This window comes from Oncorhynchus mykiss, chromosome 19, assembly GCF_013265735.2.
Source record: "Oncorhynchus mykiss isolate Arlee chromosome 19, USDA_OmykA_1.1, whole genome shotgun sequence".
Classification (NCBI taxonomy): domain Eukaryota; kingdom Metazoa; phylum Chordata; class Actinopteri; order Salmoniformes; family Salmonidae; genus Oncorhynchus; species Oncorhynchus mykiss.
Window position 1 is genome coordinate 16962490 of NC_048583.1, and position 27676 is coordinate 16990165.

Consider the following 27676-nt stretch of genomic DNA (forward strand, 5'->3'; position numbering starts at 1 on the left):
TTAGAATGAAAAGTCCCATTTTGTCTTTATTAAACAAGTTTTAAATTCACCATATGAAAACCACACATTCACGTCTCAATTAAATCGGCATGTGCTTGATATACTTGATTCATTTTCTCATCAAAAAGTGTCTTGGGAAAAACATTTAATAGTTGAATGGAAGTAATGAAATAGGCATTTGTGAACATCATATATCCTACACAGCACAAACAATATGTAGCAGACTTTGTAGGATTATATAGCACACAATGTCTGGATACAATATTCTACCATGAAATATTTAACACTGAAATATTCCAAATGCATCTGTGGCTATTTTCTGTTGACAATGAAAATGAATCTGTGTTTAATGCAGGGTTTGATCTAAACGTCTAACGAGTGGAATGGTTACTTTCTATGTTATAGAGTGGAATGGTTTTTCTGCTGGTGCATCCTGAGGTAGCTCTTCTCTGAGAACCTCTTCCCGCAGTGCGTACAGGTGAATGGCCTCTCTCCCGTGTGGATCTTGATGTGCATCTTCAGCTTGTGCTGGTGTGAGAACCTCTTCTCACACTGAGTACAGCCGTACGGTTTCTCCCCTGTGTGGACCCTCTGGTGCCTTTTCAGGTCACCAGCCTGGGCGAAGCGCATGTGACACTGGGTACAGCTGAAGGGTTTCACCCCAGTGTGGACCCTCTGGTGCCTCTTCAGGCTGGACGAGTGGGAGAAACTGACCCGGCATAGGTGGCAGAGGAATGGTTTCTCCCCCGTGTGCACCCTCTGGTGAATCTCCACCTGTTTGGGGAAACTGAAGGCTTTCTCACAGAACGAACACGGGAAGCTCTTCTCTTTGGCGCAGCCACCTTTACAGATTCCATCTCCAATAATGTCATTTGTCAATGGGCTTGTGTAGCCATTTAGTGTTGAGGCACTGGCATTGACAGAGGTCTGGTTTAACATTAGGAGATTGTGAGGAGGATGAAGGCCAGGGAGAGTCTGTGTTGTCGCAGGGTCCATGTCCCAGTTGATAGATCCTATAGAAGGCAGGCTGAAGGCAGCACCTGCTAGGGGGTTAACCTGAGGCCCCATCAGTCTCTCTGAATCACAACTATAGGAGCAGGACAGAGCATCGCTAGCCGAGTCCGTTTCTATTCTCTTCCGCCACAAACTGACACCTCCCCGTCCCCGGAGACCAAGTCTACACCTCGCCCAGGTCTCAGCCAGTCTGTTGTCATGGAGACTAAGTTCAGATGTCTGTTTCTGTCTGTGGTTAACAGTGTTGTACCCCAGCCCAGAGTTGAGGATGCTGTTCCATCCACTGACCTCCACTATGTCGCCTCTGGTCCTGGACTGCACAGTGATGTCATCCCCTGAGCCCTTGGATGCACCTGTCTGGGAATCCAAGATGGCTGTCCAGTCTCCTCTGTTAGCCTCCAGCCAACCACCTGCAGGAAGGGGTTACAAAATAGACTTTACAAACATGTCAGAGGAAACTCTACACATTTAGTTGAGTCAATTACCTGGTGAAGTAAATATTTAATGTTTTTTGTATTTAAAGAAGTTGTATTGATTTAATTTTATGAATGAAAATAAATAGCCAGGCGTATCAGTATTCCCATTGAAGATCTATTACTGTATGTAGGCTATATGTATTTCTCTCTTACCTTGCTCCCCCATCTTTAGTCCACTCAGCAGATCAATGCTCTCTGGTTCGTCTTCTATTGTCTCCTCTTTGACCAGCAGCAGATCAGGCTTCCCATCCTCCATGTCTACTGACTGTAAGAGATACAGAGTGAGAGGATGTTGGATCAAGAAATCTGATATGAGCACCCTGCAATGGAGCAGCTTCTGATTGGGCAATGAGGGATTGCTATGAGTACTATGCAAACATGTTAGTTGATTTGATTGCTTGACACTCTAATGGTTTGATAATTCAAAGTCTCACCTCAGTGAGACTGTGTGTGGTCCTGTTCTGCTCAGCTGGTTCCTCTGTGGGTTCAGGAGGAGGTGTAGTGTGGTTGTCCTCCATGACCATGGTCCCCTCAGGGTTCCCCAGATCCTCCTCACACCCCTCCTCCTTCACCAGCAGCACCTCTGGACCCTCCTCCTCCTGGAGGAGACAGGTGATACAGATTACACAGACATACACTCCCTCAGGTACGTACACACAAATAATAAACACACTTTCAACATGGAGTGTTTACCCATCCCCACTACGTTCGAGTCCTGTACTGTAGTTGCAGAATAGCTTCACTGTTACACCTATCATATAGCCTAGCGTCTATGATTGACTCTGTCACCCCATCCCCTTTTGTGCCTTCCTAGTTCCCCTGTGTTCGCCCAACATAAACTATCTGTCCTGTTTTGTCTGGTCCTTTTGATTTTAAATTGCATTATTATCATCATGGTAGACCTATGTTGTTGGTAAAGAATAAGTTGGCTACGATAAGTCGTCATTAGAGAAATCTGGCTAAACTATTTTGAGGTATACAATAGGTATGTTAGTGTAGGTATATTTAGTAAGTGTATATTGGGTATAAAGTGTAGTCAGATGTATGCAGAATAGGGTGAGATCAGATGAGAGTTACACAAATATTAATTTCCACAGAGTTTGCTGCTTCAGTGTCTTTAGATATTTTTGTCAGATGTACTATGGAATACTGAAGTATAATTACAAGCATTTCATAAGTGTCAAAGGCTTTTATTGACAATTACATTACAATTACAAGTTGATGCAAAGAGTCAATATTTGTAGTGTTGACCCTTCTTTTTCAAGACCTCTGCAATCCACCCTGGCATGCTGTCAATTAACTTCTGGGCCACATCCTGACTGATGGCAGCCCATTCTTGCATAATCAATGCTTTGAATTTGTGGATTTTTGTTTGTCCACCCGCCTCTTGAGGATTGACCACAAGTTCTCAATTGGATTAAGGTCTGGGGAGTTTCCTGGCCATGGACCCAAAATATCTATGTTTTGTTCCCCGAGCCACTTAGTTATCACTTTTGCCTTATGGCAAGGTGCTCCATCATGCTGGAAAAGGCATTGTTCGTCACCAAACTGTTCCTGGATGGTTGGAAGAAGATGCTCTCTGAGGATGTGTTGGTACCATGCTGTGTTCTTAGGCAGAATTGTGAGTGAGCCCACTCCCTTGGCTGAGAAGTAACCCCACACATGAATGGTCTCAGGATGCTTTACTGTTGGCATGACACTGATGGTAGCGCTCACCTTTTTCCGGATGCTCCAAACAATCAGAAAGGGGATTCATCAGAGAAAATGACTTTACCCCAGTCCTCAGCAGTCCAATCCCTGTACGTTTTGCAAAATATCCATCTGTCCCTGATGTTTTTCCTGGAGAGAATTGGCTTCTTTGCTGGCCTTCTTGACACCAGGCCATCCTCCAAAGGTCTTCGCCTCACTGTGCATGCAGATGCACTCACACCTGCCTGCTGCCATTCCCGAGCAAGCTCTGTACTGGTGGTGCCCCGATCCCGAGCTGAATCAACTTTAGGAGACGGTTCTGGCTCTTGCTGGACTTTTTTGAGCACCCTGAAGCCTTCTTCATAACAATTGAACCGCTCTCCTTGATGATCCTATAAATGGTTGATTCTGGTGCAATCTTACTAACAACAATATATTTTCCCCTTCGAAGCCCTTTTTGTGCAAAGCAACGATGACGGCACGTGTTTCCTTGCAGGTAACCATGATTGACAGAAGAAGAACAATGATTCCAAGCACCACCCTCCTTTTGAAGCTTCCAGTCTGTTATTCAAACTCAATCAGCATGACAGAGTGATCTCCAGCCTTGTCCTCGTCAACACTCACACCTGTGTTAACGAGAGAATCACTGACATGTCGTCAGCTGGTGCTTTTGTGGCAGGGCTGAAATGCAGTGGAAATGTTTTTGGGGGATTCAGTTCATTTGCATGGCAAAGAGTGACGTTGCAATTAATTGCAATTCAGCTGATCACTCTTCATAACATTCTGGAGTATATGCAAATTGCCATCATACAAACTGAGGCAGCAGACTTTGTGAGAATTAATATTTGTGTCATTCTCAAAACTTTTGGCCACAACTGTATACTAAAGAGAGTCTCAATGAAAGTCTTAGAATGAAAAGTCCCATTTCTGTGTTTATTAAACATAAACAAGTTTAAAATACACCATATGAAAAACACACATATACATAATTCTGCATGAACTTGATAAACTATATTCATTTTCTCATTAAAAACGTTTCTTGTGGGGAAAACATTTTGTTGAATGGAAGTAATGAAATAGGCATTTGTGAACATCATTATAGCCTACACACAATATGTAACATACTTTTTAGGCTTATGTATGCCTTACACACTGAGTGTACAAAACATTAAGAACTCTTTCCATTACATAGACTGACCAGATAAAGCTAGGATCCCTTATTGAAATCACTTGATAAATCCATTTCAGTCAGTGTAGATGAAGGGGAGGAGATGGGTTAAAGGAGTCTTGAGACAATTGAGATGTGTGTGTCATTCAGAGGGTGAATGGGAAAAACAAAAGATTTGACACACTGGTTTATGTCAAGAACTGCAACGTTGCTGGGTTTTTCATGCGCAACAGTTTCCTGTGTGTATCAAGAATGGTCTACCACCCAAAGGACATCCAGCCAACTTGACACAACTGTGGGAAGCATTCGAGTCAACATGGGCCAGCCCTGATGAATTGAGGCTGTTCTGAATGCAAAAGGGAGGGGAGGGAGGGAGGGGGGCAACTCAATATTAGGAAGGTGTTGGTAATGTTTGGTATACTCAGTGTATGTCTGGATGCAATATTATACTCAGGAATATTGAATAATGAAATATGTTACTCTCCTTATTCCAAATGCATCTGTGGAGCTTTTCTGTTGACAATGAAAATGCACTTAAATTGGAAGGAAGTGGCTGTACAGTAGCATGCTATACATGACGTTGGAGCTCAGGGTCTCAGCGCTGAATGGGTTTTGACTGACAGACGTTCTGAACTTGAGCACCACACTACAAGAAGATGCATCCCTCCATCTGGCTAATTGGGCAACTTTTGCAAATGTTTTTATTGTCTGAGTGAGGGGAATGTAAATTAAGAGGGCTGTGGTCATGAAATTTTGTCAGACGGTTGTCATGCAAGAGACTGCAGGTCTCACGGTAATTGACCGTTAATTAACATAAACACGTTAAGCATCTCCAGGCCTCGGTGCATACAAGCTGCCGATGCGGGCCTTTGGAACATCTACATTTAAAAAAAAAAAGTATAATAAATCAATTCAATAAATCAATCAAATCAATAATATATACCATCACAATAAATCCATTATTTATTTTAGTCAGGTCTAAATAAACATTATGATATGAAGAAAATGTATTTCAGAAGAACAGAGTATGAGTTGGCCTACTGTAGACCTATGTTATCTGGCTATGCTCCATGCCATAGGCTGTAGGCTTGTTAAGTCTAGCTGACAATATATGCTTAAGTCCTGTGGCATTTATTTTATTTTACAGTAAGAAGAATATAATTGAACTTAGCTAAGTCATATTTTTCCAATTACTGCGCATATGAAGTGGCTATGTTGAGCGTACAAAAAGTTAGCAATTGAAACAGGTCCTTTTTTGCTAGTTTTAGTTATTTGGCAACTTTAGTTTTGAATGATACAAACCTTAAAATGCCTTAGAAAGCAAAACATATATAGGCTGCGTGGTGTGACTACAGGATATTGATGATTTGCGAAAGTAGAAAGAAAAACAAGCTCGTTCTCTGTTCCTTGCCTCAGGCTGCACAGCTGTTCTCTCATCAATTGATCATATTTTCACCCATCAGACTATTCTCAAAATAATCTAGTCTTTACTAATATGTCAAATGTCGATTTAGAATGGCCCATTATCAACAGTGGCCGAGGAAAAATATACATTTCATCTGTTGGCACTCGAATAGCGAATGGAGGCCATCAACCTTGTTCCTGCAGCTACCCAATGCTTAATTTGGGAAACCAATTGAAATCTGTTCGGGAACATCGATAGTGAAACATATTTCACTAAACTGTTGACAGCCCGTCTGCGCGCTCAAGACAGGAATAAAGGAGAGCGAGGAGGAGATGGGAACGCCTGGCGGTGAGATATGTATAAAGGTAATGTCTGACCCAATCAATTACTAAAATATATATTTTTTTAAATGCCCTTTAACTAGGCTATTCAAAATCAAATACAAATTCACTAATTGTAGGCAAACTTGTAAGCCGCACTGCACAATCAATCAATGAACCAACAGCATCGCCTAGAGCTATACATTTTCTCCCCGACTCTTGGAGCGTAGCAGAAAGTTACAAATCTAGCCAGTATAATACAGGCCACACTCCGAGGCGATTACTCGAATTTGTTTAGTTTTGGAGTATAAACTAGACCAATTATGTACCAAAGAAATCTTAAATCAGTTTTGTTTTATGTTTTTCTGCCATGCGTAATATGCGGTAGGCTATGTACTGTATAAAAGGCACAATCATAATTCCGGGTTTTTTTCGGGTTTAGGCTCATTCAAATCATTCAAATCCACTGAAAATATTTACACAGTCAAACTCTCAGTCATTTAGTATAAGTTCATCATTCTGCGATTCTCATCAACTCTGTGTGTATGGGTGTTTTGAATGAATCATCACCTTTGAAAGTGCTGTCCATTTCGTTGTTAGGATTTGAAACAGCATCCAGAACGACCATGTTTCACACTGTTTCAACCTGCTGTTGAACTTCTTTCTTCAAATTTGATTATCACAGTGAAGTGAGTTTTAAAAGTACTATAGGCGTTCTGTTTTGATGATATGTGTTTGATGTGATGTCAGAGTGGTTAGAGGGACAATAGAGCCATATTAGGACCTGATGGTTGTTAGCAAGTTGGGTACTAACAAAGCATGTCCAGAGTGCATAAAGTGAGATTACCATGACAAGTGGAATTTTACCGCAGTCATGACTGCTGGTGTGGCAGTAATATGGTCACTGCAACAGCCCTAGTTACAAGATGACATGGCTTTATACCCTGGGTTGTCCTGAACAGAATGAGCCTGTTTGTTGTATTGTGAAGAGTTGCCGCAGACCACCCATTTGAATTTACTTATGACTCTATTCCATGCGCATTAAAATTTAAGATCTGCTTCTCTGAATTGCCTTGTGAAAGCCTAACACTGTGTTAGACATATTTTATAATTCAGCGTTTATAATTCATGTTGGCATTAGAACAAGGTTTCAAATGATGAACACCTGACCCAGATTGTGCTTTGTAAAAGGACTGTTTTTGGATTGCTTAAACAACAGTCCTTGTGTAAAGGCTGGGATGCAGGGTTGTGTTCCAAACAAAACCACCACAAGTGTGCTTGCTCCAGTTCCTAAACGGCACAGCTAGGAGAGCTAAAAAGATCACCTTAAAGTTGAAGACTCTTCTTTAAGATATATAAGTGCATTGACATTACTTAGGAACTGTGTACAATTTGGAGAGGTGTGTTGCCACTTGGAAACACCAATTACACCTCACTCAAACCCTTATAATTTTTGTTGTCTTATGTTGCACCTACCCTACATCCAGGAATATTCTTATTAAGTTACTGAAAGTATCCAGAGTATTTTCTGATTTCGTTTTAAACATAAACATCAGTAGAGTAAATGTAAAATGTGTATAAAATCAACAATGTAATGTTTGGATTCAGTCTTGTGTCAGGTGAACTGTTGTGTCCTCACTTTTAGTCTAATAACTTTCACATAATCTCCAAACTGTTCCCCTTTGATTGCTACCATGGTTATGCATATGCTTTCCCTATTTCTTCTGTAAGAAACATTTCAATTTAGCTCCATCCATATAGGCCAATTCCCACAAGTGTAAGGGGTTAAAGTAGGGTTTGACCTAAACGTCAGATGCCATCGAGTGGAATGGTTACTTTGTTAAAGAGTGGAATGTTTTTTCTTCTGGTGTATTCTGAGGTAGCTCTTCTCTGAGAACCTCTTCCCACAGTGCGCACATGCAAACGGCCTTTCTCCCGTGTGGACCTTCAGGTGCATCTTCAGATGGTGCTGGCGGGAAAACCTCTTCTCACACTGGGGGCAGTTGTAGGGTTTCTCCCCTGTGTGGATTCTATGGTGCCGCTTCAGGTCACCAGCCTGGGCAAAGCGCATGTGACACTGGGTACAGCTGAAGGGTTTCTCCCCTGTGTGTACCCTCTGGTGGATCTCCACCTTCTGGGGGCAGCTGAAGCCTTTGTTACAGAACATGCAGAGGAACCGTTTCTCTTTACTATTGCCTGATGTTGCTCCCCTTCCCTGAGCCTGGGCTCTAGCCCTGTCGTTTGAGTTCAATACCTGATCGAAAAGGCTGCGTCCGTGTGAATCGGAAGGCCCCATTGAAGTGGACACTGGGTTGTAATCCTTGAGTGTGTGTAAAGGGGAGTGGGTCGTGTTATTTGGATTAGTCTCTAAGCTTTCCCTGTAATCTAAGAAATCGCTGTCCTGTGAGAGTCTGTATCCTAGGTGACTATCTGCATTCCATGTGGGAGAAATGTCGCCCTCCACTTTCACAGTCACTTCATCTTCGACCAAACCCTCCCCTTTCTTATCTAAGCACCTTTCCGGGTATACACTACTACGGTACTGGTTCCAGACCTCTCTAGACAGATCAGTCTGTGTCTCTAAACCCAAAGGCATGTTGTCAGGGTCCATCTCTGTAGTAGAAGAACAAGACGGATCATTGCCAGTCTCTAACGCATCCCGATGGGAATGAAATGTCCTCGGGCTTGGGTTACCGTAAAGTAAATACTCTGAGCCGGGAGCAGGAAGATAGCCCAGTCTCCCCAGTCTCTCTGGGTCTGACCTGTGGTCAGATCCTGTGTGTAAAAGCCTTTGTGTTACAGTTAAAGTCTCGGTGTCTGTCTCTGACTTGATGGCGTTCTGCGTTCCACTGACCTCCGTGATGCTGCGTCGGGTCCTTGGCAGCGCTGGGGCAGTTGTGGTGTCCTCCGTGGCTACAGGGGGCGCTCCAGTCTGGATGTCTCTTATGTGCCGTGGGTCCTCCTCTCCTTCAGACCTCTCCTGCTTGGCCCTAAGACCTACAGCATCTGCAGACTGACACAAGAAGAGAGGAGGTTATTACAGGTACAATATTAGTTAAATTAGATAAATGTCTCACAAGCTCAAATGAGGATGTACATGTAAGCAAGTGACTAGCTGAGGGGAGCCTTTCTGAAATAAACTGGCCACATTTGATGTACTGTTACACTGACCTCTATCACGATAACGTGCTGGGTTGAGGTTCCACACCCCTCATCAACAGTGATTGGTTGGTCATCTGTCCATGTATTGTGTTCCGCTGGCTTCACAAAGCTCCTGTGACCTCCAGTGAGATGTTCTTCACCTGAGAGAGTGATTGGGGGAAATGAGGTGGTTAGGTTAGCCACTGTCAATGCTGAATGGTATATTTTACCCTATTGACACTGTGTAAAATTGGCAAGGATGTAAGGTAACACTTCGGATTACTTCTTGATATAGAGTACTATTTATAGATCGATATTATGTTCCATGTATTATATTGTTTCAAATGAGTAAATAATAGGAAATGCAGTAAATCAAGAATCTGTTTAGAATACGATAGTGTCTTTGTGCAAGATAGATAAGTAATCAGGGGAATTTATTGCATACATCCCAAAAATTGACCAAGACCGAATTCTGGCTAAAGGGAAATTTCACCGCTGCTCTATTTCACTGTATATGTCCATGAATATGTTATTAACATAGCATTTTTCATTAAGAATCGAGAATTTGCTCACTACACGCATATATGAGCGTTTCTGCATTTCACCGGTAGAAACGGGCCATCCACATTTCTTGGTTGTAAGTGAACCACAACATCCAGAATTCATAGCGATTTCAAGACGTAGTACCGTCCCGGTAGAGGTGGATCCAGTTGATGTGAATACTCTCCTTGAGAAATATCCAAATGCCAGTATTTGTAGGCAGCACTTTCAGCCAGGGGATTTCGAAACAGACCTGAAGTCTCAACTAATGAGGTTGCCAGGCGTCACCCCTATCATCACATGCACCTGCTCCCCATCATTACGCACCCCTGGTCTTCTTCATCACCTTGATTACGCTCCCTTTGTGGCCTAGTGGTTTTGTTCACGTTCAGTACGCATCTCCTGTGTTGTTTATCTGCCATGTTCGTGTTTATTAAGCTCCCCTTCTGCACCTGCTTCCTGACTCCAAGCGCATACGTTACACCAGATCGTCGAAGGTTGAAAAGTGATGCTATTCCATTGATTTTTTTTCCACTTCAAAAGAGTAAGGCATCCGATCAGTGCAGCAAAGAAGATGTCGAGCTGAGGTAACTTAGCTAACGTTAACCCTACATTTATGTACATATCACCTCAATTACCTTAACACGTTACATACTGCTTTACTCATTTCATATGTATATACTGTATTTTAGTCTATACCAATCCGGCATTGCTCATCCTAATATTTGTTAATTCCATTCTTTTACATGTGTGTATTAATTGTTAGATACTCTCGGAGATAGGAACACAAACGTTTCGCTCCAAATGGAATAACATCTGCTAAATGTGTATGTGACCAATAAAACAGATTTTAATTATCTTTCACGGTAAAGTCTACACCTGTCGTATTTAGCCGCATGTGACAAATAAAATGCTTTTTGGTTTAGCTAACTAGCAAGATAACTACACGTGTTTATCTAAACCAAAATCTAGCTCGCTTTCATAATACGCTAAACATTACAAGGGGGGTCCATTAACGATGTACTTAGCTGTTCTAGGAGTGGTCTACTAACGCTGGTTTTGGGGGGGAAAAAATTCAGATTAAACAATGCTCCTACAAAAAGGTTCAAACAATGAACACAACCTTAAGAAGCTTTTTGGGAATCAACTCTTACCCTACGAAGTCTGGGGCCTGCTAGTGTTATTTTCTACCTGATCATTAAATCCCACTTGGGCTGAGTTTCCCAAAACCATTATAGCACCGCGAAAACCATTATAGCACCGCGATCTTAATTCCATTGAGACGAAAGATTCTTAGTGCTACGATTCTTTTGTAAAACCCAGGTCTAAATCAGTCCCTCATTGACTCGGATTTTGCAGGTTTTCCTACTTACAAAGCATGTAAGAGGTCTGTACTTTTTATCATAGTTACACTTCAACTGTGAGAGACGGAATCTAAAGAGACGGAATCTAAAACACAAATCCAGAATTTTATTGCATGACATAAGTATTTGATACATCAGAAAATCAGAACTTAATATTTGGTACAGAAACCTTTGTTTGCAATTACAGAGATCATACGTTTCCTGTAGTTCTTGACCAGGTTTGCACACACTACAGCAGGGATTTTGGCTCACTCCTCCATACAGACCTTCTCCAGATCCTTCAGGTTTCGGGTCTGACGCTAGGCAATACGGACTTTCAGCTCCCTCCAAAGATTTATTGGGTTCAGGTCTGGAGACTGGCTAGGCCACTCCAGGACCTTGAGATGCTTCTTACGGAGCCACTCCTTTTACGTATGTATACAGTACCAGTCAAGTTTGGACCCACCTACTCATTCAATGGCTTTTCTTTCATTTGACTTTTCTCCATTGTAGAATAATAGTACAGATATCAAAACTATGAAATAACACATATGGAATCTAGTAGAAAGCAAAACAAAGTTAAACAAATCAAAATATATTTTAGATTATTCAAAGTAGACACCCTTTGCCTTGATGACAGCTTTGCACACTCTTGGCATTCTCTCAACCAGCTTCATGAGGAATGCTTTTCCAACAGTCTTGAAGGAGTTCCCACATGCTGAGCACTTGTTGGCTGCTTTTCCTTCACTCTGCGGTCCAATTCATCCCAAACCATCTCAATTGGGTTGAGGTCGGGTGATTGATTCCATATGTGTTGTTTCATTGTCTTCACTATTATTTTACAATGTAGAAAATAGTATAAAATAAATAAAACCCCTGCAATGAGTAGGTGTCCAAACAGTTGACTGGTACTGTATAATGGAGTTTGATCAAATGTTTTATATTTTAAATTGTTTCACAATTGTACTGACAAGTGACTACATGATTCCATTTGCGTCAGAAACCAATAGTGTTGACTTCCAACTTCGATCAATTCATTGTGATATTCATGAAATACATTTGTCTAAACTACCTACAATCGTACTGCTAAAAAAAATGATGCAGGGAGTTGGTGTATCATTTGTTGGCAAGTAAACATGTTTCAATAAAACAGTTGATTTTATATTGCAAATAGATTTAAAGATAGTAGACATGGCTTGTATTCCAGACAGTGTATTTGCTCTGGAGACAAGGTGACTTTACACAGTAGTATGCAGGAACGGTTATGACAATGTAGGGCATATATAAATATATACAGTACAACAAATATATATAAATACTACAGTTCTACAAAGGGAGTACTTGCATATGACGTATTTGTGTGGTGCAGTGAGGTGTTCAGAGTCACTTTGATACAGGGGGAGATTGTTATGGGACCTTTCACATGTCCTTGAGTCATCAACTTCTTTGTATTGTCTGTGCGAGAAAGACAAAAACACTATTAGAAATGAATGGGCAATCCTTGTGTAGCAGCAAGATGTGGAATGAGACATCTCAGACATGTTTTGGACCCCAGGAAGAGTATCTGCTGCTTTTGCAACAGCTAATGAGGATCCTAACCAAATACAAAATGTTAGCTAGCTAGCTCCAACATGGGTATAGTTACTCATGAGTCATAAAGCCAAAGTCACGCATTTACGCTTCGCTCCTAATGACCTGCACTGAGGCTAGTTAATTATAACACTAGACTACAGTACATTTTAGGTATAGTGAACAGCTAAACTTGGATATCTTGACTTGTAGTGGTACTAGCTAGCACCATTATGGCCGAACTGATCACAATTGTACTGAATAACACTGCCTCGTGTAAAAAGAGAGCTTATATTGCTAACTAGCTACCAACAACAAAACAACTTACTCATTATCCCAGTTGGTCTTGGCTGCCACCGTCAGTTGATCTAGGACAGGCCTGGGGAACTCCAGTCCTCGGGGCCTGATCGGTGTCACACTTTTGCTCCAGCCCTAGTTAACACACCTGACTCAAATAATCAACTAATCATGATCTTCAGTTTAGAATGTAATTCGTTTAATCAGCTGTGTTTGCTAGGGGAAAAAGTGACCACTCCAGCTCAGAGGACTGGATTTGCCCATGTAACAGGGTTATATTGGTGATTCCCCTTGCCAATGGGTTTTTGGTTTTAGTTTTTGTCTTGCCTTCACCTACTCAACATGGCATCTTATTGGCTGGTTTGCGTAGCTTGCTTACGAGGATGTTTCAGTTAGACTCATCCCAGTTAACAAGCACCAAACCAGTGGTAAGTTGTTGGTTGCAAAGCACTGTACGTCAAGTGATTTTTATACCCCACGTGGTGATTTAAATGTACAATTTATATCAATTTGTTTGCCAATGTTATTAGAACACCACACAAGATTTTTTTATGCAAAGAATTCCAGCTAATATTAGCTAGCAACTTACTGTGTCTGGTGGTGGGGGGGGGTCGTATATTGTGTACAGTGCGTGAGTGCAGAGTTGGATGATGAGCTGTACATTGCATAACGTGCAATTTTGTGCTGTTTCTATCAGAATAAAGCTCCATGACTGGTGCTACAAGTTGGAATTCGTGTCGATGATTGATTGTATACAACGCAAGAAGAGTACTGTTACACCCATGCCTGATCTGAGGCTCTGAAGAGCCTGCTTTCAGGGTGGGAACACAATTGGACAAGGAAGTGTCTTGTTTTGGACACCTTGTACAAAATAATAAAATGCAGTACTACAGGATATTTCTTAACGTTGCTCTTTATTAGCTAGCTATAACTGGCATGTTCACGTATTGCCAACCAGGATCAAACTGCCCATGACCTAACCATTTGAGTGGTCTAAACCAATCAGAGCACAGTATGTCAGTAAAATGCATCCCATTAAAATTCAGTATGTTTACACATATGAATATTACATCCCCCTTTTAAAACAAGAAATGTTTACATATTCTAAGGGTTTCTTTTGAAAATATGGTCTGTAGTTTGAACTCAAGGTAAGTAAACATTTATATTGCATACTACACCAAATGAATCAAGACTCAAACAATAATCCAACATACTGTTACTTTTCAAACAAGGGATTCTCAGCAACTCAGCTTTCACTGTAGAAATATCTTAACATTTCAAACAAATACAATACCAAAGCATTAAGTGAACTTTCAATAACAAGTTTACAGTCGAACTCTTTTAGGGCACCGATCCGCCTACACCCTTTGACATTTCACAGGTCTAGGACAGCTCTGGGCTTGACCTCTCTTCCTGACCTTGTGCAATATGATGCTGAGCATGATTCTGTATCAGTCAACAGTTCGTGGTGTTGCAGGTATTCAGGTAAGTAAGATGTATGTTGTGCTGTGTGTGTGTTTAGTCCATGTTCTCTTTCAGGGGAAAAGTTAATCTCATTGTGTTGTTCTTTTGTGTTCAGTAGGTGACAACGATTGCAGCCGTATACCGCTCCTTCTGCGGTGCGGATGTGATATGAACATTCAGTGTCAGCTGGCTGGATGACGACTGCTGGCTTCCAGAGGCCATGCTCCTGGATTCTAACTGACTCTCCGTCGATCAGTGGTCAAGCTGACCTGTCGTAGTATCGCATTTTGTTGTTGTCTGCTAGTTGGTGCTGGGAAGGATTGAGCAAAGTCTGCGGCTCATCAACAGCCGGGCTGATGATTGGAAGTTGTCAACTGGAGTGTTGCAGTATTCAAGGAGACTGAGGTAGGGGTCTCTCTCTCGTCTGTTTTTGCTTTCTCCATGAGTGATTTATCAATCTGCACAGATTTTTCAGCAAGGCCATTACTTTGAGGGTGATGTGGGCTTGTGGTGACATGTGTAAACTCCCATGCTTTTGTGAAGGATTCAAATTCATTTGATTTGTAACAGGGCTGGGTGCGAACTTGGCTAAGTAGTTGACCATGTCAAGCACTGTTTCCAGCTCTGCACGGTTCTTTGGTGGCTCCATTTGTTTTATGGCTAAGATCTTCTGTGGATCTGGCTTGATCCCAGTCGCTGTGAGAAGATGTCCGAAGCAGCTGACCTCTAGCGCCGCGACTGTGCTCTTCTCGGGGTTGAGCCGGACTCCTCTCTCGCGGGACCTTTGCAGCAGCATCGTGCAGAGTTTTTGATCGAGCTCCTCTTTGGTTCGACCATAGACAAGGATGTCGTCCACAATTGCCACAACTCCATCGAGGCCTTCGTACACTTCTTCGATCTTTCGCAGAAACTCGTCTTGGGGTGAGATAATCCCAAAAGGCAGGCGACGGAACCTGTAGCGTCCAAAAGGTGTGTTGAATGTTGTGAGCTTGATAGCCCAGTAGCCTGATCTAGCATCCATGACACTGAAGTAGTGTGCTCCCGCTAGCTTGTGTGTGATGCCATCTAGCGTCGGTAAAGAATAATGGAGGCGTTAGATAGCCTTGTTCAAGTCTCTTGGGTCGAGACATACTCGGAGCTTGCCTGTGCGTGGTTCCACCACCACTAACGCGTTTACCCAGTCAGTCGGTTCTGTAACCTTGGTGACTATGTTAGATTGCTCCATGGTCTCCAACTCTTTCTTCAGACGGGCACAGAGAGCAAGGGGAATCTTTCTCGGTGGGCAGACCACAGGGGTTGCATCTGGGTCAAGGTGAATGGTACATTCTCCTGGGAATAATCCTATTCCTGTAAAAACATCAGCAAACTCCTCCAGTACATTGTCTGTCTCTACTGGTGCTGTCACTGATAAAACTAGATTGATGAGGTCCATGTCTAAACATGCTTTAAGACCTAGCACTGCAGGTGCTCTAGTGTCAACAACATATAAGTCCAACATCATGTCACTTTCCTTGTATTTGCATTTGAAAGTGCATGTGCCTTTTACTGGGAGCTGTTCACCACCATAACCAGTCAGTCTGCACCTGGTGGGCTGTAGCTCACATTCAGATGTCAAGCTGCGGTATTTATTCAGAGGAATAATGTTTACTTTGTGCCTTGTGTTCCTATCGATGTCAGCAAAGGCTTGCTCTGTCTATGACTTTTCTGTGTCACTGAATCAATAAACAGTTCATCAGCGTTTGACTCTTTGATTGACATTTCATCTTCACTCACTGTGTGTACTGTTTTTCCACGGTAAGCTCTGCACACTTTTGCGAAGTGATTCCATTTACCACATTTAGTACACTGTTTGCCTTTAGCTGGGCAATTTCCTTGTTCGCCATGCACTTTGTATCCACAATATCCACATGTTTTGAGTCTGTGTCGCTCTGTTAAATGTCTTGCTCCGTTTTAAAACGCGCTCTCTGGGCACCGGAGGTGTGCTTTGATGTCTGCCTGACTGCGGGCACTGCTTGTCACGTGATGCACTCGTGCTACCGCGCTAAATGGTTTTCTGAGCCTGTGCTAGCTCGTGAGATCTGGCTATGTCGATAGCTTTGTCCAGCGTTACCTCAGACCCAACATTCAAAGGTTTCTCTCTCACTCGCGGTGAGTGTATTCCAAATACAGTACGGTCCCTGACCATCCCATCCTTGTTTGCATAATCAGTCTTTCACAAGCAGACGCAGCTCTGTCACAAACTGTTCGAAAGACTCGCTAGTATGATGATTCTGTGTTATGCACTATAGCCCGTTACCATATATGTGATTGAATATTATCTGCTGTTGGCTTGTGTGGATGTATGTGTTATGCAACATAGCTGACTTGAAATATTGTTAACAGTTTCAGGGCCATGGGCCTTTCTCATGATGGAAAAATACAGAATAACATGAAGATAGGAACTGTGCAATGAGTTGCGGTGGGCACATTCAGAACGTAGTGTTGTGAGAACAAACGGTATTTTGTTAGATTACAGGAGCCAGGTGCCTGATAACTGTATATTCTACACAGCTACAACGACTGACCACTGAAGCGCTTAGGGGGCTGGGACCAGCCTCTGCGCCAACAATCAACGATAGGCTGGGTGAGTCTAAACCACGCCCAGTCTCTACTCTGACAGGCCGGCTCGGAAGCAGGAACTACCTCTGTCAGGAACAAGTCAGTTCTCTGTTTGCCCTGCGAGGTTTGACAGAGAGCCTGTATATACGAAAATTGCATTTACCACTTATTGCTTAGCTAATAAAAAATACATAGTATACGATCTGACTCAATGTCATATTTATACTGATACCAGATTCGAATTGACGCAACCCTGACACTAGCTCCCTGTACTTTCTCATGGAATGTGTACCTAGCGAAAATCGTATTGGTCTTCGGCACAACATATGCTTCAAAACGATCGTAGAATGTTTTCAGTACCTTTTGATTCAGCCTTGGTAAGTGTCCATGTGTTGTAAATACAGTGCCTTGCGAAAGTATTCGGCCCCCTTGAACTTTGCGACCTTTTGCCACATTTCAGGCTTCAAACAAAGATATAAAACTGTATTTTTTTGTGAAGAATCAACAACAAGTGGGACACAATCATGAAGTGGAACGACATTTATTGGATATTTCAAACTTTTTTAACAAATCAAAAACTGAAAGATTGGGCGTGCAAAATTATTCAGCCCCTTTACTTTCAGTGCAGCAAACTCTCTCCAGAAGTTCAGTGAGGATCTCTGAATGATCCAATGTTGACCTAAATGACTAATGATGATAAATACAATCCACCTGTGTGTAATCAAGTCTCCGTATAAATGCACCTGCACTGTGATAGTCTCAGAGGTCCGTTAAAAGCGCAGAGAGCATCATGAAGAACAAGGAACACACCAGGCAGGTCCGAGATACTGTTGTGAAGAAGTTTAAAGCCGGATTTGGATACAAAAAGATTTCCCAAGCTTTAAACATCCCAAGGAGCACTGTGCAAGCGATAATATTGAAATGGAAGGAGTATCAGACCACTGCAAATCTACCAAGACCTGGCCGTCCCTCTAAACTTTCAGCTCATACAAGGAGAAGACTGATCAGAGATGCAGCCAAGAGGCCCATGATCACTCTGGATGAACTGCAGAGATCTACAGCTGAGGTGGGAGACTCTGTCCATAGGACAACAATCAGTTGTATATTGCACAAATCTGGCCTTTATGGAAGAGTGGCAAGAAGAAAGCCATTTCTTAAAGATATCCATAAAAAGTGTTGTTTAAAGTTTGCCACAAGCCACCTGGGAGACACACCAAACATGTGGAAGGTGCTCTGGTCAGATGAAACCAAAATTGAACTTTTTGGCAACAATGCAAGACGTTATGTTTGGCGTAAAAGCAACACAGCTGAACACACCATCCCCACTGTCAAACATGGTGGTGGCAGCATTATGGTTTGGGCCTGCTTTTCTTCAGCAGGGACAGGGAAGATGGTTAAAATTGATGGGAAGATGGATGGAGCCAAATACAGGACCATTCTGGAAGAAAACCTGATGGAGTCTGCAAAAGACCTGAGACTGGGATGGAGATTTGTCTTCCAACAAGACAATGATCGAAAACATAAAGCAAAATCTACAATGGAATGGTTCAAAAATAAACATATCCAGGTGTTAGAATGGCCAAGTCAAAGTCCAGACCTGAATCCAATCGAGAATCTGTGGAAAGAACTGAAAACTGCTGTTCACAAATGCTCTCCATCCAACCTCACTGAGCTCGAGCTGTTTTGCAAGGAGGAATGGGAAAAAATGTCAGTCTCTCGATGTGCAAAACTGATAGAGACATACCCCAAGCGACTTACAGCTGTAATCGCAGCAAAAGGTGGCGCTACAAAGTATTAACTTAAGGGGGCTGAATAATTTTGCACGCCCAATTTTTCAGTTTTTGATTTGTTAAAAAAGTTTGAAATATCCAATAAATGTCGTTCCACTTCATGATTGTGTCCCACTTGTTGTTGATTCTTCACAAAAAAATACAGTTTTATATCTTTATGTTTGAAGCCTGAAATGTGGCAAAAGGTCGCAAAGTTCAAGGGGGCCGAATACTTTCGCAAGGCACTGTATCTCTCCCCTTTTCACCGATCCAGAGGCGCAGATACCTGCACGTTTCCTCTTTCCTTCAGAGGACCCGTGAACATTAGCTCCACATGCTGTTTGTACTTACGCCATGCATCGGGTAAGTTTGTAGACTCCCAGTCCATTCGAGGTGAAGGAACTCCAGAAAAATCCATCTTGTAAGACCTTTTACTCTGACACCATGTCTTGTTTTGCACACTTTGTACAAACAAATAAAATGCAGTACTACAGGATATTTCTTAACGTAGCTCTTTATTAGCTAGCTATAACTGGCATGTTCACGTATAGCCAACCAGGATCAAACTGCCCATGACCTAACCATTTGGGTAGTCTTATCAATCCATCTCCAAGATCGCATAGCAGTTCAGACGTTTTTTGTCCTCGTCTTGTCGTGTCCTATATATATATATATATCAGCCGGGCTAGACAATCTGGACCCTTTCTTTCTAAAATTATCTGCCGAAATTGTTGCCACCCCTATTACTAGCCTGTTCAACCTCTCTTTCGTGTCGTCTGAGATTCCCAAAGATTGGAAAGCAGCTGCGGTCATCCCCCTCTTCAAAGGGGGGGACACTCTTGACCCAAACTGCTACAGACCTATATCTATCCTACCATGCCTTTCTAAGGTCTTCGAAAGCCAAGTCAACAAACAAATTACAGACCATTTCGAATCTCACCATACCTTCTCTGCTATGCAATCTGGTTTCAGAGCTGGTCATGGGTGCACCTCAGCCACGCTCAAGGTCCTTTTCGATATCTTAACCGCCATCGATAAGAAACATTACTGTGCAGCCGTATTCATTGATCTGGCCAAGGCTTTCGACTCTGTCAATCACCACATCCTCATCGGCAGACTCAACAGCCTTGGTTTCTCAAATGATTGCCTTGCCTGGTTCACCAACTACTTCTCTGATAGAGTTCAGTGTGTCAAATCGGAGGGTCTGTTGTCCGGACCTCTGGCAGTCTCTATGGGGGTGCCACAGGGTTCAATTCTTGGACCGACTCGCTTCTCTGTATACATCAATGAGGTCGCTCTTGCTGCTGGTGAGTCTCTGATCCACCTCTACGCAGACGACACCATTCTGTATACTTCCGGCCCTTCTTTGGACACTATGTTAACAACCCTCCAGGCAAGCTTCAATGCCATACAACTCTCCTTCCGTGGCCTCAAATTGCTCTTAAATACAAGTAAAACTAAATGCATGCTCTTCAACCGATCGCTACCTGCACCTACCCGCCTGTCCAACATCACTACTCTGGACGGCTCTGACTTAAAATACGTGGACAACTACAAATACCTAGGTGTCTGGTTAGACTGTAAACTCTCCTTCCAGACCCATATCAAACATCTCCAATCCAAAGTTAAATCTAGAATTGGCTTCCTATTTCGCAACAAAGCATCCTTCACTCATGCTGCCAAACATACCCTTGTAAAACTGACCATCCTACCAATCCTCGACTTTGGCGATGTCATTTACAAAATAGCCTCCAATACCCTACTCAACTAATTGGATGCAGTCTATCACAGTGCAATCCGTTTTGTCACCAAAGCCCCATATACTACCCACCATTGCGACCTGTACGCTCTCGTTGGCTGGCCCTCGCTTCATACTCGTCGCCAAACCCACTGGCTCCATGTCATCTACAAGACCCTTCTAGGTAAAGTCCCCCCTTATCTCAGCTCGCTGGTCACCATAGCATCTCCCACCTGTAGCACACGCTCCAGCAGGTATATCTCTCTAGTCACCCCCAAAACCAATTATTTCTTTGGCCGCCTTTCTTTCCAGTTCTCTGCTGCCAATGACTGGAACGAACTACAAAAATCTCTGAAACTGGAAACACTTATCTCCCTCACTAGCTTTAAGCACCAACTGTCAGAGCAGCTCACAGATTACTGCACCTGTACATAGCCCACCTATAATTTAGCCCAAACAACTACCTCTTTCCCAACTGTATTTAATTTATTTATTTTGCTCCTTTGCACCCCATTATTTTTATTTCTACTTTGCACATTCTTCCATTGCAAAACTACCATTCCAGTGTTTTACTTGCTATATTGTATTTACCTTGCCACCATGGCCTTTTTTGCCTTTACCTCCCTTCTCACCTCATTTGCTCACATTGTATATAGACTTGTTTATACTGTATTATTGACTGTATGTTTGTTTTACTCCATGTGTAACTCTGTCATTGTATCTGTCGAACTGCTTTGCTTTATCTTGGCCAGGTCGCAATTGTAAATGAGAACTTGTTCTCAACTTGCCTACCTGGTTAAATAAAGGTAAAATAAATAAAACCAATCATAGCACAGCATATGGCGGTAAAATGCATCCAATTACAATTCAGTATGTTTACACATGAATATTACAGGGCTGCCCATTGGCCCGGCAACATCTGCTGAGCTCACCAAAGTTAATCATGCTTTCCATATGTCCTGCTTGGGCCAGTACATTTTCAAACACCAAAACAGAAAAAGTATATTTGTATTTAATCCTTTACAATCTTGCCGACATCTGACGCTTCAGTTATCAAGCAGCATTCGGTTTCCAAGCTGAGGCAAGAATGTCAAGACTTTCCCTCTCGGTCTAGACTATAGAGCCCCGCCTGAGTATGGCCTGATACTCACACTAGACTCCTCACAGCGGAGGTAAGGTTGAACATCGGCAGGCGTATTTCACCAACGCAGGATAAAATTCCTCCGCCAGACATCCTACACAGATGCCATTATTAGCAAATAAAGGTTTACGTAGGCCTACACTATGTAGCTGCTTGCTTGTCAAGACAAATTTACACATCACTTACTTGTTGGTGAATATTGTAATAATGCTAATCTGTAGTCTATATAATTGTTTAAAACCAGCTTAATTACACAACATTATTTTTGAGAGAGCTAGGTTTAATATGCGCAAACAGGAGCAGGGTGAAACCACCGACAGTTTTATCACAGCTGTTCACAAACTAGCAGAACATTGTCAGTTTGGCGCGCTCAGGGAAGAGCTGATCCGAAATCGGATTGCAGTTGGAATAAGGAATATCACTTTCTGAAAAGTTAGTTGGATTCCCAGCTTACCTTGTCCAAAGCTGTAAACCAGGTTAGGCAGAGTGAGACAGTAAAAAGACCGCAGATCATACTGCGCGACAGCAGCTCCTTGCAGAACGAAGAGAGTGAAGAAATACATGCATTTTCATACAGAGCTAAAAAAAACAGAGGGGTACACAGAACAGAGACAGACGTGGAGAAAACAATCACAGACAGCACCAGTAGCTAGTTCCAATGTTTGTCGCAAATGTGGGAAATCCCCTTTCCACAGATGGAAAGATTGCCCAGCAAAGGATGCTGAATGCAGGAAATGTCACAGGAGAGGACACTTTTCAGCTGTCTGTCGATTAAAGCAGATGCATGAGGTTTCAGAGGAGGTACAGCAGGACAGCATCTTGCTGGGAGAAGTAAAGGGAAACAATACTGGCTGGCATTCAGACAAACTCAATGGGGAGGTTGTGTCATTTAAACTAGACACTGGGGCAGCAGTGACAGCTATCCCAACTAGGGTGTATAGCTATAGCAGAGATGGCCCTTTGCTCTCTACAAACAAAAAACTGTACGGGCCCAGTAATGACATTTTACCAGTGGTAGGGCACTTGGTGATCAAACTGGAGAGTAAAGACAAAAGTGCCATCCAGCCTGTCTTCGTCATTGACTCTCTAGCCAGACCGTTGCTGGGGCTGCCAGTAATTGAAGCATTGCAACTCATTGAGAGAGTGAGCGAACTGGAGGACCCAGGTGAGGTTTTCAAAAAGAAATTCCCAAAAGTGTTTTCTGGTCTAGGAAGGATAGAAGGTGACTACAAAATCCGCCTGAAAGAGGATGCTGTCCCCTATGCCCTTACCACCCCCCGCCGGGTGCCTATCCCTTTATTGGCCAGAGTAAAGGAAGAGTTGGGGAGAATGGAAGACATTGGGGCGGTGTCTAAAATAGAGAGTCCCACAGACTGGTGTGCCGGGATGGTGGTGGTCCCAAAAGCCAATGGGGAAATAAGGATCTGTGTGGACATGACTAAATTGAATGAGGCACTCTGCAGAGAGAGACACATCTTACCATCAGTGGAGCAGTCACTGGCTCAGTTGGATGGCTCACAAGTCTTCACAAAGCTGGATGCCCGCTCAGGTTTCTGGCAGATACCGCTGTCATCAGAGAGTAGGGCGCTCACAACGTTTATAACACCGTTTGGCCGGTACTGTTTTAATGTTTTGCCATTTGGAATCGCTTCCGGTCCTGAGCATTTCCAAAGACGCATGTCCCAGCTGTTGGAGGGGCTGAGTGGCGTCATAGTCCACGCGGACGATGTGCTCGTGTGCGGAAGGGACAGAGCAGAACATGATGTAAGGCTCACAGCAGTTCTGACCCGACTCCAGGAGACTGGCCTGACACTCAATGAAAAATGCACTTTTGCACAATCAGAAGTCTTGTTCTTGGGACACAAAATCAGTGCAGCTGGAATAGAGCCGGACCCAGAGAAGATCAGCGCCATCACAGATATGCCCAGACCCCAGAATGTTGCTGAAGTCAGGACCTTCTTAGGCATGGCCACATATGTGGGTAAGTTCCTCCCACAGTTCTCAGATACAACCAAACCTCTGAGAGACTTACTAGCCAAAGAGAATGACTGGTCACAGGGTCACATGCAACAGGTAGCGTTTGACAAAATCAAAGGAGATCTGGCCTCACAGAGAGTGCTGGCCCAGTACCGTCCCCACGCTAAGACAAAAGTATCAGCAGATGCATCATCCTTTGGGCTAGGGGCGGTCCTCACACAGATGCAGGACAACATGGAGTGGCGTCCAATAGCATACATCTCCCGAAGCTTATCCGACACAGAGCAAAGATATGCTCAAGTGGAGAAGGAGGCGTTGGCTATCACATGGGCATGTGAAAGGCTCAGCCAATACCTTATTGGCCTGCAGTTTACAGCAGAGACTGACCACAAACCACTGTTGGCTCTGTTAGGGACAAAAGCACTGGACGACTTGCCTCCCAGAGTTCTGTGCTTCCGCCTCAGATTACTGAGGTTCACCTACAAGATGGTGTATGTGCCAGGGAAGGCACTGATCACAGCAGATGCACTCTCCAGGGCCCCAATTAAACGCCCATTATCAGAGGAGGAGCAATGTCTAGAGGGTGAGGTACAGGTGTCCATTAATGCAATAAGGGACAGTCTACCTGCATCTCAGACCAAACTGCAGCAGATTGCAGAGGAGCAACAACGAGACCACATCTGCCAACAGATAGTTCAGCAGTGCAAAAAGGGATGGCCCAGGCAGGAGGAACTGCCTCAGCTGCTGAAGCCCTATTGGGTGCACCAAAGTGACTTCCACTGTAATGGAGACCTTCTCATGAAAGGACTACGGATAGTTATCCCAGAGACTCTACAACCAGAAATGCTAGACAGAGTGCATGATGGACACATGGGGATAACCAAATGCAGACTGAGGGCTCAACAGTCAGTGTGGTGGCTTGGTCTGAGTACTCAGATTGCCAAGCTAGTGGCCCAGTGTGAGGTCTGTACAAAATGTCAACCTTGTCATCCGGAACCAATGATGGCAACGGAGCTGCCAAAACGGCCATGGCAAAAGGTAGGGGCGGATATGTTCTATTGGAAAAATGACACTTATCTGCTAGTGGTAGATTACTACTCAAGATACATTGAAATAGCAAAGACACTCATAACCACATCAGCTGGTGTTATCAATGGATTAAAGTCTATTTTTTCCAGGCAAGGGGTCGCTGAGGTCCTGGTTACAGATAACGCTCCCCAGTTCTCTGCGAGCTCCTTTTCTGCTTTTGCCGCAGAATATAACTTCATACATGTGACCAGTAGCCCCTACCATGCACAGAGTAATAGTGAGGCAGAGAGAGCTGTGAAAACAGTCAAGGGACTGCTGAAAAAGAACAAGGATCCATTCAGGGCTCTGTTAGCTTACAGAGTTACACCACTGCATCATGGGCCGTCGCCTGCCGAGCTCCTGATGAGCAGGAGGCTGCGTTCCCCATTGCCTGTCTCGCCGGCTCAGCTCAAACCCAGACGGCCTAACAGAAAGGCCTTTGCTGAGAGGGACAGACTTCTGAAACAAACGCAAACTGGAGACTTTAATCGGAGACACCATGCTAAGGAGAGGCCAGAGCTGACCGAAGGTCAACGCGTGTGGATTACAAACTCAAAGACACCAGCAATAATGCTGAGGAAAGCAGATGCCCCACGCTCCTATGTGGTGGACACAGGCTCAGAAGAGGTACGAAGGAACAAAACACACCTCAGAGCTCTTCCAGATCTACCAGCCACACAGACCGAGGCCACAGAAAATGCACAAAGAGAGGGTGAAGGAGAGAGAATGCTCACAGAGCCACAAGCGCGCCCAAAAAGGGATGTGAAGCCACCAGAGTGGCTGAAAGACTGTTACGTAAAGAGATAACATACTGCTGGGGAACATACCCAGCAAAAAGAGACAGTACCTAAGTTAATGTTCATACTGTGTGATTGAATGCTTTCATACTGTTTCAGGATGGGAAGTAGCATGTTAGAGAATAATACTGGTTTCCAAATTGCATTTCAGTTATGCTTCAGTGGTTATGCATGTTGAGTTCTTGTTCATGGGAGTGGGGAAGATGTAGTAGGATGTCCCTTGGGGGCATCCGTACCTATGTAGGACATGCAAGGGTTAGGTTAATATACAGGCTGGAGCTAGAACATCGTGGTCGCGCGTCTTTATTTTAGATCATACTACAAATGAGCTATGTCGTTTATTTGTTGTTCTTGTCGCACTGCTTTGCTTTATCTTGGCCAGGTCGCAGTTGTAAATGAGAACTTGTTCTCAACTGGCCTACCTGGTTAAATAAAAAATACAAATGTATCATCGGAATATCAACTGGTGGGTGGCAAAGCCACAACTCCTCATTCAGCCGATTGTAATCTCCGGTAAAAACAATTATTGAAAAGAGCGGGATCCTAAGTTTCCAGTGCTGTTTGATTTATTTCATTTTTACAACGAGGGTCTGCCATGGCAATATACAAAGTAACAGCAGGAAGCTTTTTCCAAACAATCGGTGTAAATATCAGATGGTATGGTTGGCTACAAGGTACTTGCGCAGGCTGCAAATGAAGCGACCCATGACTGAAATTCTGCATGTTCAACTTGCCTTCCTATAATCTTGGCTCGGAACAGTAATTTTTTTCATTTGGGCCAGTAGTTTTCACATGGTACTAGAAAATGTACCTGAATTTCAAGCCCTGCAATGGCTCTATTGAACAGGGACAACCATATCTATTTGTGATCGTGCAATTAGCGAAACACAAATTGTGCCACAATAATTGCTACAAAACATGACTCCGTTAATTTTTAGATCAGACAGCTCAATCAACTGATGGCGTCAGTGTAACTATCTGGCACGAACATTAAAATACCGCTATAGTGCATCATTATTTCTTTAACACCTCATCACTCATAATTATGTAGGTGAAGTGGTTAAACACGCCAAATAATGTATAGTGGTGAATCTTTCCCTTTTAACCATAAGAATGTAATACATCTAAAGGCACAAGCACCGAGAGGAACCGGGCGACAGGCCTCCTGCAAAATGTACCTCTTGTCATTCCTCTGTATCTGTCGAGGATCTTGACACTACTGGGACGACTGGCGATGATGCGATCTTGCGTTGTCTCTGCGCGCTCCCGTGCCACCTTCAGTTCCAGTAGTTGTAGTTTCCTCCGCAATGTCCTGTTTTCTTTCTGGCTTTGAGTTATTTCCAAACGAAACACTGCATAGTCGTCGTCTACGAGTTTACATACCTCTGTCACAGCTGCATTCGCTAGCACCTCCATGATGGAGGCTATTTGCGTGTGAAGAACCATACAGTTAGCCATTGTTCGCAGCTAGACGTTATCTAGGTAAAGCTAGCTGGCTATCAACCAAGTCCGGTCACCAACGCGAATTAAAGATTACCTGGGACAAGTATGTGATGCTGTGCAATTAAATGAACCCATGGTATTAATAAATGTCTGAAAAACAACAATAAAAACGCTAACTTGGAAATTATTATTGGTCACTTCCGTTTACTACTTCTTCTGAAAGGTACACACACCGCCACCTACTGTACTGGAGTGTGAGGCCGGTTACGGCCTCCCCATAGAGCAGGGTTTCCTAAACCTCTTGGGGTCCCCCCTGGGTGCACGTAGTTTTTTTTGCCATAGAACATCACAGCTGATTCAAATAATCAAAGCTTGATGATGAGTTGGTTATTTGAATCCGCTTTGTAGCGCGAGGGCAAAACCCCAAAACGTGCACGTTTGGGAAACCCTGCTATAGAGCAGTAGCAGTGCTTGGGTAACTCCCCTCTCCCTCCAAAAGAAGCCAAATTACAACCTGTGTTGTGGTAATTGTGTTGTTTGCCTGTAACCTGTTAATTCATATGCCTTGCGAAAGTGATATATATATATATATAGGTCTAAAGGCAGAGACAATAAGAAGACAGTGGCAGAATAAATTCAACCATACCTTTTTTGTTTTATAAAAAAAACTGATAGCAACCTCTGTCCAGTGCAATCCACAAAGCATATTGCATGTACAG

At 43.3% G+C, this 27676-nt stretch overlaps 1 protein-coding gene across 1 annotated transcript; it reads right to left on the minus strand.

The window, feature by feature from the left end:
• Nucleotides 1-27247, minus strand: LOC110498541. The gene is made up of 6 exons (XM_021575210.2): nucleotides 26693-27247; nucleotides 9244-9374; nucleotides 8927-9085; nucleotides 1925-2089; nucleotides 1644-1755; nucleotides 1-1424 (listed from the first exon to the last, which is right to left on the minus strand). Exons 1-6 carry the CDS (start codon nucleotides 26970-26972, stop codon nucleotides 400-402), a joined length of 1872 nt encoding a protein of 623 aa, XP_021430885.2. The 5' UTR covers nucleotides 26973-27247; the 3' UTR covers nucleotides 1-399.
• Between the last annotated feature and the right edge of the window lie 429 nt (nucleotides 27248-27676).

Bases quoted from the DNA above. Each gene is read 5' to 3' on its own strand.
- LOC110498541 (XM_021575210.2), bottom strand. From the start codon at position 26,972: ATGGCTAACTGTATGGTTCTTCACACGCAAATAGCCTCCATCATGGAG. The intron at 2,090-8,926 runs GTCAGTGGAACG...TGTCTCCTCCAG, and splicing joins CCCGACGCAGCATCACGGAG to GAGGAGGAGGGTCCAGAGGT. The intron at 1,756-1,924 runs GTGAGACTTTGA...TATCTCTTACAG, and splicing joins CCACACACAGTCTCACTGAG to TCAGTAGACATGGAGGATGG.